This window comes from Lithobates pipiens, unplaced genomic scaffold (genome assembly GCF_037356315.1).
Source record: "Lithobates pipiens isolate NorthernLeopardFrog02 unplaced genomic scaffold, aLitPip1_a1.2 Scaffold_30, whole genome shotgun sequence".
NCBI classification, from domain to species: domain Eukaryota; kingdom Metazoa; phylum Chordata; class Amphibia; order Anura; family Ranidae; genus Lithobates; species Lithobates pipiens.
In genome coordinates, this window is record NW_027507791.1 from 73,754,589 (window position 1) to 73,769,937 (window position 15,349).

The following is a 15,349-nucleotide window of genomic DNA, read 5'->3' on the forward strand; positions in this document are numbered from 1 at the left end:
GCAACAATCAATCACCTTGTATGTGGACAGACACACAAGGAGAATGCCACAGTCAAAACCAGGATGCTGGGACCAGTCGCTATGACAGAGCAGGAGCACATACACTCTGAGGAAGGGCCCCTGGACCCTTAGAGACAAGCTGCACATCCAGCACAGGACCATCAGGCTGGGCAAAGGTCAGGGGATCAGCAAGCTCAGGTTTGTTAGCAGGTGATGTGTCACTGTAATCAAGCTGGATAGTTGGAACACAAGCTGGTTGCAGAGTGGCTTGAAGAAAAGGTCAAAGGCCCCACCTGGCCAAATGAGGCAGTCTATCCAAAGGATGGGTGGAACTTCTTAGACAAGTTGCAGTAGGGTGAGGCCAGGTTACTGAATGTTGCAAATATCAAAAAGCAAGAGGCTCTATTGGCATGGGCTGAACTGGAATAACTGGGGCAGAAACAGACTGGACCGCATTGGCAGTTGTAATGACAGACTGGACTGCATCATCAGGTGTAGAGGCAGCAGAACTTGAGGACAAGTTAGCCTGAATGTGCATCCAAGGGTGTTTAGGGACAGGCAAAGGCAGGGGTAATTCAGAGGGCTTGCCTCCCAGCAATGTAAGCCTGCACCGTAGCTGTCTTTCAGCTATAGCGCAGGCGGTAAGAGGGTAATCGGTAATATTACCCTCCAATATAATTGTGTCTCTGTCATACTATTAATCTTACTGTTATCCGCAATTGTATTAAAATAAAATGCAGTGTTTTTTTTTAAAATAAGTAAAGAAAGATCTTCCCAATAGTCCATAAAGAGTTCCTTGAAGCCAGGAACAGAGAAGGGACCTGAGATGTATATAAAACATCACAGGATAATGGTAAAAAGAAAGGACGGTCCTCTACCTTCACCTCAGTGCATTGACCCTCTTATTCTGAATTGTGGACCAGCTAAGATATAAGTGGTCAAACAGCACTCAAGTAACCACTGGACACTATCTGATTTACGCAAATTCCTTAGGGGCTATGGCTTGCACGGAGTCCTCACTCTTAGATAGTCACTCCAAACTCAGGCCACCAACCCAAATGAAAAAGAAGAACAGAACCGTCTCATGGTGTAGTAGTAAAGAACACATCAATGTTTATTACAACTCCAAAATACTCACATTGTTCACAATTAGGGATGAGCTTCGTGTTCGAGTCGAATGTAAGTTCGACTCGAACATTGGTCGTTCGTGCGTTCGCCGAATTCCGAACGTTTGGGCCGTTCGCGGCAAAATTCGTGTGGCCCACAATGCACTGCGATGGCGCAATGCATTGCTGGCTCACGATTGGCCAAGCATGCACTGTGACCCCGCATGCTTGGCCAATCGCAGCGCCAGTAGCGCGGAGAGCCATGGTTGGCCACAGGCGTCCTGCCTGTGGCCAATCATAGCTCAGGCTGTGTAGTGCACGCCCCACACTATATAAGGCCGCCTTTGAGGCGGCCTCGTGTAGTGTGTTGGCGTCTGAAGCAGTGGGTGTTCTGTGTACCTTCAACACAGTTACACACCAATCGTTTTTGGCTGATTTACTATTTTGCTCTTGTGTAGTGGTTACTGTCTGTGCCCTGACCGCAGTATACACCACTATATTCACCTCACCTATATAGCTAGTGATCTAGCTTTAATAATAGAGCTTGCAGTCAGTAGTGTTAGTGCGTGCTGTCTGCGTGCTCTGTACCCAGTACATCCACCTACATAGCTGTTCTCTATTTGAGCCCAATTGCCATCTGCAGGAGTTATTGGAAGTTGTGTGTGCTTCCAGCACAGCACAGCACTGTATACATCTGTATATACCCCTTTAACTCTGCTGTTTTCTGGTTATTGTCTGCGTGCCCTGACCGCAGTATACACCGTGATATTCACCTCACCTATATAGCTAGTGGTCCATCTTTAACACTAGAGCTTGCAGTCAGTAGTGTCACTCAGGAGATAGTGCGTGCTGTCTGCGTGCTCTGTACCCAGTACATACCGCTATAATCCACCTACATAGCTGTTCTCTATTTGGGCCCAATTGTCATCTGCAGGAGTTATTGGAAGTTGTGTGTGCTTCCAGCACAGCACAGTATACATCTGTATATACCCCTTTAACTCTGCTGTTCTATAAAAAAGGCATCTGCAGGAGTTAGTGGGTGTTGTGTGCCTACAGCACAATATAAACTACCCAACTACTGTTTTACCCAACTCCCTTCAGGCCATTACCATGTCTGGAAGGCCAGCAAGGAGAGGCAGACAGGCGCGAACCGATAAAAGAGGGCAAGCAGGCTCTGTGTCTAGAGACAACAGTGCTGGTCGTGGACGCGGTGCATTGTCATCAGCACGTGGCCATGGGACATGCTTGTCCTTCTTTTCTGCAGCTGGACATGTTGAACCGCAACATGCCAACGACTTGGTAGAGTGGATGACCAAGCCCTCTTCATCCTCCTCATCTTCTCTCACCCAGTCTCAGGGTAGTAGCAAAGCAGCTGCCAACGCATCGTCTTCCCTCCTCTCAATGTCATCATCAGTGACTCCTTCCCTAGACCCACCACGTCCTCCTGAGGAGTCTCCTGAACTCTTTGAGCACAGTGTTGGGTACATGCTCCAGGAGGATGCCCAGTGTTTGGTGGGCTCTGATGATGACACTCAGCTAGAGGAAGGCAGTAGCGTGAGCGCAGAGAGAGAGGATGCTCAAGAAGCACAGCAATCTGGCAGTCATGTTCCACAAGCTGCAGCATACTGCCAGGTTTACTACAGCGATGAAGAGGGAGGGGATGATGAGGGCACTGACTCCACGTGGGTGCCTGGAAGGAGGGAGGAGGAGGAGGAGGAGGAGGCACATGTCCAACGAGGCAGGGTGCCCTCCGGGGGCCAGCTTAGGGGCAGCACACCGACTGAATCACACCGCAGAGCTCCGCCTGCGCAGAGCGCTTCCTCTGCGCGTTATTCTAAAAGTTCTTTGGTGTGGGCCTTTTTTGAGACGAGTGCATCAGATCGCACCGCTGCTATTTGCAACATATGTCTCAAGCGTATCTCACGTGGCCAAAACATCAGCCGCTTGGGCACCACATGCTTGACCAGACATATGTTGACCTGCCATGCAGCTCGTTGGCAAGCGTACCTCAAAGACCCACACCAAAGAACAAAGCGGACCTCTCCTTGCTCCTCATCAGCTGGCATCTCCAACCCCACTAGACCTTCAGTCCTCTCTGAAACCTGCTCTGAGAGGAATGAAGGTGTAGAATTAGGTGTGTCACAGCCAATTGCTTCCGGGAACTCTGCTAGTGGTACATCCACATCCGATTATAGCAGGCAAATGTCCCTGCCCCAGCTGCTGGACCGGCGGAAGAAGTTTACTCCCAGCCATCCACATGCCCAGCGGTTGAATGCTAGCTTGGCTAAATTGCTAGCACTTCAACTGCTGCCTTTTCAGTTGGTAGACTCGGCCCCCTACCGTGAGTTTGTACAATGTGCGGTTCCTCTCACGGAAGGCGATTCCGGCTCTCTACCGGCATGTGGAAGGCAATGTCCTTGCCTCGCTGGACAGGGCGGTCAGCGGTAAGGTGCATATTACCGCTGACTCATGGTCCAGCAGGCATGGACAGGGATGTTACCTGTCTTTCACGGCCCATTGGGTCACTCTTCTGGCTGCTGGGAAGGATGCAGGACAAGGTGCAGTAGTGTTGGAGGTTGTTCCGCCACCACGCCTCCAAAATGCTACTATTGGTTGTGACACACCTCTCTCCTCCACCCCCTCCTCTTCTTCTTCCTCCATGGCCTCTTCCAGTGCTCTGTCCTCAGAACCAGCGGTGCTCCGTAGGCGTTCCAGGGGCTACGCAAGTACGCAGGCAAAACGATGCCATGCCGTGCTTGCGCTGGTTTGTTTGGGGGACAGGAGCCACACTGGGGCGGATGTTTTGTCAGCTCTGCAGGGGCAGGCCGAGAGGTGGTTGACGCCACGCCAGCTTAAGCCAGGAATGGTGGTTTGCGACAATGGCACCAACCTCCTCTCCGCCCTCCGACAGGGACAACTGACCCATGTGCCCTGTGTAGCTCACGTCCTTAACCTGGTGGTGCAGCGGTTCTTGGGCAGGTACCCCGGCTTACAGGATGTCCTGAAGCAGGCCAGGAGAGTCTGTGTGCATTTCCGCCGATCATTTAATGCCTGTGCTCGGCTGGCTGAGCTCCAAAAGGAGTTGAACCTGCCCAAGAACCGCCTTATATGTGACATGCCCACCAGATGGAACTCAACATTGGCCATGCTGCAGCGGCTGCACACGCAGCAGAGGGCCATCAATGAGTACCTGTGCGACTACGGCACCAGGACAGGGTCAGGGGAGCTTGGTTTTTTCTCACCACGCCAGTGGGGCATGATCAGGGATGCATGCACTGTCCTGTCACCGTTTGAGGAGGCCACAAGGATGGTGAGCAGTGACAGTGCATGCATCAGTGACACTGTACCTCTTGTCCACCTCTTGGAGCATACGCTGCGTGGAATAATGGACAGGGCACTTGAGGCAGAACAGAGGCAGGAAGAGGAGGACTTCCTTGCCTCTCAAGGCCCCCTTTATCCAGACAGTGTTCCTGCTGTGCCACCCATCACACAGGAAGAGGGTGAGGAGGAGGAAGAGGAGGAGGAGGATGATTGTGTCAGCATGGAGGTGGAGGCTGGCACTCAGCATCAGTATCAGCAGCAGCAGTCTTATAGGGATGATTTACAGTCCCAAGAAACACGTGGACTTGTACGTGGCTGGGAGGAGGTAGCTGCGGATCATGTTGTCCTTAGTGACCCAGAGGACTCCGGACCGAATGCCTCAGCTAACCTACGCTGCATGGCCTCCCTGATCCTGCAAAGCCTGCGGAAGGATCCTCGTATTCTTCGGATCAAGGAGAGGGACCATTACTGGCTGGCCACTCTCCTTGATCCACGGTACAAGGGTAAGGTTGCCGACCTTATCTTGCCATCGCAGAGGGAGCAGAGGATGAGACATCTCCGGGAGGCCTTGCAGAAAGCTCTGTGCAACGCGTTCCCAGAGACTGGGAGGTCACAAACTCCTGGTCCTGGACAACGTGTTGCTGAGGCATCAGTCAGAAGGAGCGGTGGAGAAGGTGGCCATCTGACTGATGCTTTCAGACAATTTTTTAGTCCGCAGCCCCAAGGTATGATTGGTTCCAGCACCCATCGCCAGCGTCTAATTTACATGGTGCAGGAATACCTAGGGGCAAGGTCAGACTTGGACACCTTTCCCACTGAAAATCCTCTGGCTTACTGGGTCTTGAGGATGGATCACTGGCCAGAGCTTGCACAGTATGCAATTGAGCTACTGGCCTGTCCTGCATCCAGCGTTCTTTCGGAACGCACCTTCAGTGCTGCTGGTGGCTTCGTTACCGATCACAGGGTGCGCCTGTCCACCGAATCAGTAGATCGACTGACCTTCATCAAGATGAATCAGTCTTGGATCACCCACAGCTACCAAGCACCTGAAGCTGATGTAACCGAATAATTTTTTTTGAAATACCACATCCCTTTAAGACTGCCTATGCTGATGCTGAGTGACTGTCCTGTTATGTTGATTGTCTATCCTCTTCCTCCTCCGCTGATATGTTGGAAGAACATTTTTGGTTCTGGGTGATGCCAGCAGCCCAATTTTTCTGCCCCTGTTTAACAGGGGCGTTTAAGTACAATTTTTGATGCAATGCTTTGCAGCAGGGCTAATTCCTGCAATAAAACTAGAGTATATGGCAGAGGTTGCAGTGTGATGGCACCAGTGCCTAAGGCCCAATTTTTCTGCCCCTGTTTAACAGGGACATGTAATTACAATTTTTGATGCAATGCTTTGCAGCAGGGCTAATTCCTGCAATAAAACTAGAGTATATGGCAGAGGTTGCAGTGTGATGGCACCAGTGCCTAAGGCCCAATTTTTCTGCCCCTGTTTAACAGGGGCGTTTAATTACAATTTTTGATGCAATGCTTTGCAGCAGGGCTAATTCCTGCAATAAAACTAGAGTATATGGCAGAGGTTGCAGTGTGATGGCACCAGTGCCTAAGGCCCAATTTTTCTGCCCCTGTTTAACAGGGGCGTTTAATTACAATTTTTGATGCAATGCTTTGCAGCAGGGCTAATTCCTGCAATAAAACTAGAGTATATGGCAGAGGTTGCAGTGTGATGGCACCAGTGCCTAAGGCCCAATTTTTCTGCCCCTGTTTAACAGGGGTGTTTAATTACAATTTTTGATGCAATGCTTTGCAGCAGGGCTAATTCCTGCAATAAAACTAGAGTATATGGCAGAGGTTGCAGTGTGATGGCACCAGTGCCTAAGGCCCAATTTTTCTGCCCCTGTTTAACAGGGACATGTAATTACAATTCTTGATATAATATTTCACAGGAGGGCCCCTTCCTGTGCCCACCCAGAGTAACGGTGAGGACTTATAGTGTTGTGGCACCAGCACCACAACCACCAAAGGTCAATTTTTCTACCACTGTTCAACAATGGCATGTAATTACAATTCTTGATATAATCGTTCACAGCAGGGCGCTCCAGCGCCCACCAAGAGTCACTTTGAGGGCTTACAATGTTGTGGCAAAACCAACACCTTGTTCCGCCATTTCTGCAGAGCATATAGGGCAGGCCCCTACTTTCAAACATCCAATTTACAAACATCTCCTACTTGCAAACGGAAGGAGACAACAGCAAGTGAGATGAAAAAAGATGAACGACAAAACAAATTATACAGGGGTGATAACCCTTCCCTATGTTTTCCAAAAAGCTTAAAAATAGTTTTTTTGACTGGAGCTACATTTTAAAAATGTACCAGTTGAAAATTACAAACAGATTCAACTTAACACAACAAACCTACACAGTCCCTGTCTTGTTTGCACCGCCTGTATACTGCTGTTCTGAGTATATAGGGCCTGGGGGCCACACGCATTTCCTTTTTTTAATATGGGTACGGGGTTCCCCTTAATATGCGTACAAGACCCAAATAGGCTGGTAATGGGCAGGGAGGGCTACCCATGCCATTTTTCTGAATGATTTTCAACCATATTGCAGGAACCAGATATAACATTAAAACCGCAAGCAGTTTTAAATGGTGTTATTTCCGTTTAATGTCATTTTGTGCAGGGACTGTTCTAAACACGGGAAACACGTGGCACTTCACAGGCATACTACAGACACCCCCCAGGCACCATATTTAAAGGAATATTTCTTTTTTTTTTTTCACTTTAATTGTCATTAAAATCAGTGCTCCCGCCAAAACGGCCGTTTTGAAAACTTTTTTTTGCATTGACCCATGTCCCCTGAGGCAGGAGTCAGGTCGCCAAACCCTTTTTAGGACAGTATCTTGCATATCAGCCGTTAAAATTAGCACTTTCCATTTCGAACGTTCGAGTCCCATAGACTTCAATGGGGTTCTAACGTTCGTTACGAACGCGGGGTCCGTTCGAAAGTTCTGGTGCGAACCGAACCGGGGGGTGTTCGGCTCATCCCTATTCACAATAAAACAAGCATGATTCCCTGATGAAGTTACGTGATTGTGACCGTGACACTACGCATCGGAACAGATAGGCATCGGAAAAGTGATATCAGGTTGCGAGCTCACCGCTCCTGGTGCTGTGTTAAGTTTGTATACTTTTAATGTGAGTACTATATTGGTGTCAGAAACCATGATTCAGACTGATACAGAAGTACAGTTAAATCACACTTGTTTAATAATAATGATAATAATAATAATAAAAAGGCAAACAGCGTAAATGTAGTCAAAACATAGCCAGAGTTCAGGAACTGGAACGGATAGTCAGAAAAGCCAAAACGTCAGGGAGCCAGAGATGAGCGTAGTAGAACAGCAAGCAGGATCTGGAGCCAGAAGGAATGTCAGGCAAGCAAGTCTTTAACAGGAACACAGGAGAGCATCTCTAGATATGTGACCAAGGTGACAGCAGAGATCATCTGGGCTGGACTGCTTAAGTAGGCAAGACTGATGAGCAGGATTTCATTAACAGGTGAGTCACTGTGGAGAGAAAGGAGCTGACAATTAGCTGATAGCTGAGCGGCCAGCTTTGAGAAGGAAGGGCCGAGCCCAGCCCTGACAGTACTCCCTCCTCAATGACCCCTTTACCTTGGAGGACCACCAGGCTTGAGGGGAAAACGTCTATAGAAATCATGGAGGAGGACAGGGGCATGTACGTCCAAGGATGAGACCCCAGAGCATTCCTCCGGATTGTACCCCTGGACAGGTAGGATAAGACTTCAAAAGTGACCGGTCTCTCCCTCCTCCTAAGGGTTCTCTCATCCTCAGAGAGACGCCTGAGTGCATGGGTTCATCTTCACAGACCGACGCAGCACCAGGATTCATGGGAGGTGAGGGAGGCAAGGGTGGGACTGCAAAGTTCAGAGACAAATGTACAGGAGGCTTCCACAAGCGCGGAAGCAAGGAAGTCTTTCTCTGAGTCTGGAGTCAATGAGGATGGCAAATGTGATCAACTTCTCCAGCTCAGTGCATATATCTCGGGCTGCTATTTCATCCTTGATGGTATCCAAGAGACCATGAGAAAAAGCAGCCACGAGGGCCTCATTGTTCCAAGCAACCTCTGCTGCCAGAGTATGGAATCCAATGGCATTATCGGCAACAGTTCTCGTACTCTGTTTGATGTACATGAGGCAATTGCAGCACAAGCAGAGCTGTCAGAGAACTCGTACAGCAAGTGCTCATTCCTATGCAGCAGCTGCCAATCCCGGTTCTGCAAATGCTAATGTGCATGTGCAGAGCCACAGACCAAGGCAGGCAAGGATTGGAATGGGCATGCGCAATGGCGCATCTATATGAGCGCGTGCACTAGTGTGTGCACGTGCACTATTGTGCTCATGCATGCATCCACGATCCCAGTGCACGGCACCCTATTTAAACTGAGAGTCTGCCTGGCTTCAGTGCTGGATTGTCTTCAGCTTGGTTCCTGTGTTCCTGACTACTATTCATATCTGCTGACCTTGTTCCTGAAACCCAGCTTCCCTCTGACTACTCTCCTGGATCACACCTGCCTGTTTATCTGCCTCTTGCCTATACTACTGACCCCGGCTTGTACTTATGACTACAGCTCTGCCACTTGATCAGATACCCCGCTGCCAGCATATTACCGACCTCTGCCTGTTCCTGACTTTGCAACTGATCCTGATTCTGCACCTGTCTGCCTGACTCCCGCTGAACAAGAGTTGAGATCAGCCTCCTTGCCACCATGACAAGGACTCCTGTGTCCTCAAGCTTCAGCTCGCTCCCACAGCCGCCAGGCGCCTGCACCCTTCCTTTACCCTAGCAGTCCCTGTCTCCACTACCAGGGGTGCTTGGACAGGAACCCTGCAAGAGGCCACCCTCATGGTCTTGGGCTCCACTTTTACGGTACGTGACAGGAGCATGCGGGAACATCAAATACCCTTTTAAAAGAAGCCACAAACTCTAAGTAACTCAAGACAACAGATTTTTGCGTCTCCTGTAGAGGGTTTGCCCAGGCTAAGGCTCTCTCAGAAAGAAAAAATATCACAAAACCTACTTTGCTTCTGTCCGTGGGAAATGCCTGGGGCAGCCTCTCAAAGTATATCTCAATCTGGTTGAGAAACCCTCTGCATTGGACTGGATCACCCCCAAATCGCTGGGGAAGTGGAATGGAACCAGACATACCTTTTATAGAGGTAATACTCAAGGCAGGTACCTGCACAGAAACTGGAGCAGCAGCAGGGCTGGCCTGCAACACAGGTTGCACCGGAGCAGCCACAGTGGGAGATTCCAGGCGAGCCGTGCGTCTCAGGAGCATTTGTAACGCCATGGCAAACTGATCCATGCAGTAATCCTGCTCATCCAATCTGGAAAAAATATTACCAACAAGTGGATTGACTGCATCTTCTGAATTTATGGCCTTCACCTACTGTCAGTGCACTTTATATTTATTCATTTATAATGGCTATTCTCTAGTACTGTACGACTAGCATTTAGGATTTATTCCATGCCTTATTGTATATCCTCTATTATTATTTTAGCTAATACCTAGAGCGCAACGTTACCTATTGATTTTTATTCCAATCCAGAGGGCTTGCCTCCCAGCAATGTAAGCCTGCACTGTAGCTGTCTTTCTGGTATAGCGCAGATGGGAAGAAGTTAATCGATAATATTACCCTTCGATCAGAGGTGGGTAAATATTCGACAGCCAATAGCATGATCCCCCGTTAAAGCAGTTTTTGTGAAGATAAAAAGCTAAGCTCATAAAGACATGATTGGCTTCATCTTTAATGATCAGTCAATGGTTTAATTACCAGAGTCCATCTTGAGCTTCATCGATCCTTATCAGACTCCACATTGAGCTTCATTCATAATCATCATCTTCATTGGCATCCATCTTGAGGCTATATCCATCCACACAAAATGATCCACCACCATCTTACTTCTGAGGGTAACTAATGGTATGTTATTATCTGGATGATTTTTGCTTGTTAAATGTAAGTTTCCACTTACGATAGATTTTGCTTGTTTAATGAAAGATCACGCTCCTGGTATGATAACCTCTAGGGATTAGATGATTACATTTTAGCCGTATTGGCGCAGCTTTTATTGAGACTACTGCAGAGCAGCAACAGGTACAGTCTGATAATAGCAGATTAATTGTCTGCTAGGCGTAAAAATATTTGCTTATGATATTTACTAGGGGAAATTAATTATTTGACTTGAGTCTAGTTCCTTGATATATATAAATATATTTTAGCCCTGTGAACTGAGGAATTTCATTGTGAAATATAATTGCTGTGTCTCTGTCATACTATTGTATTGTATTGTATTAAAATAAAATGCAGCGCTTTTTTAAAATAAGTAAAGAAAGGCCTTCCCAATAGTCCATAAAGAGTTCCTTGAAGCCAGGAACAGAGAAGGCACCTCAGATGTATATAAACATCACAGGATAATGGCAAAAAGAAAGGGCGGTCTTCCACCTTCACCTCAGCACATAGAGCCACTTATTCTGAATTGTGGACCACGTCAGATATAAGCAGTCACACAGCCCTCAAGTAACCTCTGCACACCATCAGACTTAGGCAAATTCCATAGAGGCTATGGCTTTTACGGAGTCCTCACTCTTAGTCACTCCAAAACTCAGGCCACCAACCCATACAAATGAAAAAGTAGAACAGAACCACCTCATGGTGTAGTAATAAAGAACACTTCAATATTTATTACAACTCCAAAATACTCACATTGACCACAGATATCAGGCTGCCTTGACGTGGCTCTTTGGCTCACGCATGCGTTTGCAAATGCATGCGGACGAAACCCCTCTTTTTAAACGCATACTGTTAGACAGGTTTATTTGGTTGTCTGTGAGCTGGTGGTAAGTAGGCTTTGTTTTTTTTCCTGGGCATTCCCCAGACTTTGTTGTTACCTGGGTGCAAATATGACCCGTGACTCTTGTCCAACGCTAACATTGACACATGAATGGCAAGTGAAGTTCAACATTTGTCAGGGTATCTTGTACCTAAAGAGCCATAGAGCCAACCATGGTCACCCTAATTAGTAAAATAAACCATTGTGTATTATTATTTATTGGGTCACTTTCAGAAAGGTTCCATTAAAGGTCATCTGCATGTGGCCCTTCACTTGGGGTTACTGACATGCATGCCTCTGCAAGCCTGGGCACACACATTTATGCTTCACAGTGTGTGCATTTGCTTGGCATTGGCAGTAACCGGTCTGCCTGGCTTGCCTAAGTGGTTTTAAACTGCATTCTTACCTGATGCTCTGATTTGTGCTTCATTCCTGACCCACCTTGATTTTCTCTGGATTCTCCTACTTCTGATTAAACCTGTAAACTCTGTTTCACCAACTCTGGCACTTTCCTTCAACTTTATCTTTTCTGCTTGCTGGTTGTTAACTTGAGCCAGTCCTGTGATCACGCACCAATCTTGGATATGATACCCTGCTGCTTATCTGTTACCGACCCTGGCTTGTTCCTTGATTATGCTGTGTGACCTGCTGCCTACATCCTGATCCTTGATCAATCCACTTGTACTACAACTATCATGCTTTTGTGGACCTCCACTCTCCAGTCATCCCAGTTATTTTCATCTGCCTCTTACACTGCCCTTGTGCTACCTGTTGCTCCATTAAGGGGTGCTTAGGCTGGAGAGGCTGCTATCCTCAAATTGGTCTTTACCAGGTACATAACAGCCCCTCCATAGAGACATTGCTCAAATCGGGAAGTAATCATTAACCTACTTTACATTAAACATTAACAACATTTCTGTATTCATAGTGGATGTTTTCATTGCCCAGTGTGGAATTCGCTTCATGTTGAATAGTTAAGTGTTGTCATTAACCTCTGTTAATGATTTAATGACAGCAGAATCCCAGAGCAACTGAGAAATACGTGAGCAAGTGAAAGCATAGATTTAATAAATCATTGCTCAGAGTATTTTTTTATTCATGTGTGGAATATGAAGATTTGGTATAAAAAAGGATTCAGTTGGGTATGAACATATATGTGCACATAGGTTGCTGCGGGAACGTTTTATGGTGATGACAGCAGGGGAATAACTGGGAAGTCAGCCATTGAGATCTCAGTGCTGGGACACCCATGAGCAGCTCATAAGTGCACACTCCTAACAGAAATACAGTTTAACCACTTAAAGACCGGAAGGATTTACCCCCTTAATGACCTGACAATTTTTGCGATACAACAGTGCTTTGCTTTAACTGACAATTGCGCAGTCGTGCAACCCTTTACCCAAACAAAATTGATGTACTTTTTTCCCACAAATAGAGCTTTCTTTTGGTGGTATTTGATCACCACTGCGTTTTTTATTTTTGTGCTATAAACAAAAAAAAAAACAATATTTTTTACTTTTTTTGCTATAACAAATATCCCAAAAAAAAGAAAGAAAATTTCTTCATCAGTTTAGGCCTATATGTATTCTTCTACATATTTTTGGTAAAAAAATTGCAATAAGCGTATATTGATTGGTTTACGCAAAAGTTATAGTGCCTACAAAATAGGGGATAGATTTATGGCATTTTTAATATCATTTTTTATTAGTAATGGCAGTGATCAGCAATTTTTAGTGGGACTGCAACATTTCTGCAGACAGATTGGACATGTTTGACATTTTTTGGGACCAGTGACATTTATAGAGTGATTAGTGCTATAAAAATGCACTTATTACTGTATAAATGACACTGACAGGGAAGGGGGTTAACACTAGTGGTGATCAAGGGGTTAAATGTGTTCCCTGGGAGGTGTTTCTAATTGGTGGGGGGGGGGGGCTGACTGGGAGTACAGAGAAATCCCTGTTCCTAATGACTAGGAACAGACGATCACTCTGTACTTGCCTGTCAGGACAAGGATTTGTTTGTTTACATTGACAGATCCCCGTTCTGGCTCTCTGTGGAGGGATCATGGGTGACCGGTGGACATGGCAGCCACCTGCCACACACATCAGCCTCCCCCCTGTGCAGCGGGCCCGTGTGCGTGCTTGCTATATCTCTTAAAGTGACCACCGTACCGTTACGGCAATTTGCGGGAACAAGCCGACCTGCCACCGGTTAATGACGGCGGCTAGTCGGCAAGTGGTTAAAAAATGGAGGCTCCACTAACCAGGTTAGGCTTCCTTAAAGTGAACCGGTCCTTATCTTCATTTTGTACACCCACAATTCCTTGGATGGGCAAAGCACAGATTTGCTTTAAGGGCAAAAGTGTATGATCAGGCAGGATCAATAGGTAATAAAACTGTCACAGAGGAAACCTCAGGAAACAAAGACCAGTGATAGACTGCATCAGATGTGCCATTTTTTTATTTTTGTGCCCATAGTTACACTTTAAAGGTGAACTCCAGGTAAACAGCTATAGTAAATATACAGGTAATGTACTTATATGACAGCTGTTTTATCTGCCCCAAAAAAATAGAATTTTGTTAAATACTGTAGGCCTGTGATTAATGACCCTGTCTGGCAGAGGGGAAGACCTGTTTTTTCTCTGCTGCAGTTGTAGTATAACTATGCATAGTATGTGCTGCACTTACAGTTTTCTCTTAGTCCCCCTGCAAAGTCTCACAAATACCTTTTGATCCTGCCAGTGTCTGCAAGTCCACCAAATGCAGCTTCCTGTAATGATGGTGGGCACAGCTTCTTTTATTTCCTTAATACGTGTTATTGCATAACTGTATCAAATGAAATATGTTCACAACAGTTTTGAAGCAAATGTAGATCTGTTGGCTGTTGTGCCATCCCAGGAGTTAGAACCTGGCCAAAAACGATTTTTTTGCTCCAGTTTTTCATGCCTTTTCCCGCTGTGTCTTATGACTTGAATACACGCAACAATCATTCACACCTTTTACCTATTGGACCTCTTGCATGCAACGTCTCCCTGAGAGGTGGAAGCTGGCATTCATATTTTGGGTTCCTGTGATCCATTTTCCCAAAGTCAGAATAGCTGTTCAGTCCATTAAATCCCGATGAAGTTGTTGGAGACACAAATACATCTTTACCGTCAAGAGGCACCACCTTCCTCACCTTGTGGTTCAACTTAGAAGTGTTCAGCCCCATGGCAGGAATAGCCGATCACAATATAAAATGTTCATCTGAAACGAAAATACATAGATATCCCCCCATAAAAATGTATCCGCTTGAACGTACAGTCTGCTTCTAAAGTCAGAAGTCTCTGGATTCCTCACTCTCTAGCTAACCTCCTAGAATTCCTGGCCTGCTCTAGAGTTAAACATTTACATGATGCAAGAGCGGAGGTAGAATAACAGACTGTGAATATGAAAGTACATTTACCAGCCTGGGGGTAACAGACACAACAGTGAGTGTTCAGAACACAATTCAGTAGACTTAACCTAATAAACCAAATGTAGACAAAAGTAAGGGGATTTTTTGAGATGACCAACCGGGAGATACATAGCCTTTTATACAAAATATTTTGATAAAATCAACCATAGTATTTATTACAACCATTTCAAATTCTATTGGTAACAGTAAAAACATTTGAAGCACATTAGAAGCACAACATTTGAGGTAACCATGTCCAAGCATTAGGCTCCATGCACACTGAAGCTCAAAAAAACTTTTTTTGGATGCCAGATTGCTTTTAACAGCGTTTTGTACTAGCGTTTATGAGCGTTTATGAGCGTTAGGGTTTATGGGCATTTTTTATAAAAATACACAGAGGACACTCCAAAAATCCCACAGTGCATCCCAAACTCCCACAAAGCATTGAAAAAATAGAACGGCGAACACTGATTAACGCGTGTTTATGACCGTTTATGAGCGTTTATGCGCGTTTATCAGCGTTTGTCGTTTTTTGGCGTTGAAAAACAGCACTTTGAACG

The 15,349-nt window shown here is 46.3% G+C and overlaps 1 protein-coding gene across 1 annotated transcript in view; it reads right to left on the bottom strand.

Moving 5' to 3' along the window:
- CCDC198 (coiled-coil domain containing 198) overlaps positions 1-14,701 on the bottom strand; it is a 40,442-nt gene extending 25,741 nt beyond the window's left edge. Inside the window, exon 1 of the mRNA XM_077464440.1 lies at positions 14,357-14,701. Within this exon, the coding sequence (XP_077320566.1) occupies positions 14,357-14,564 (208 nt within the window). The 5' untranslated portion in view covers positions 14,565-14,701. The remainder of the gene's footprint in view (positions 1-14,356) is intronic.
- Between the last annotated feature and the right edge of the window lie 648 nt (positions 14,702-15,349).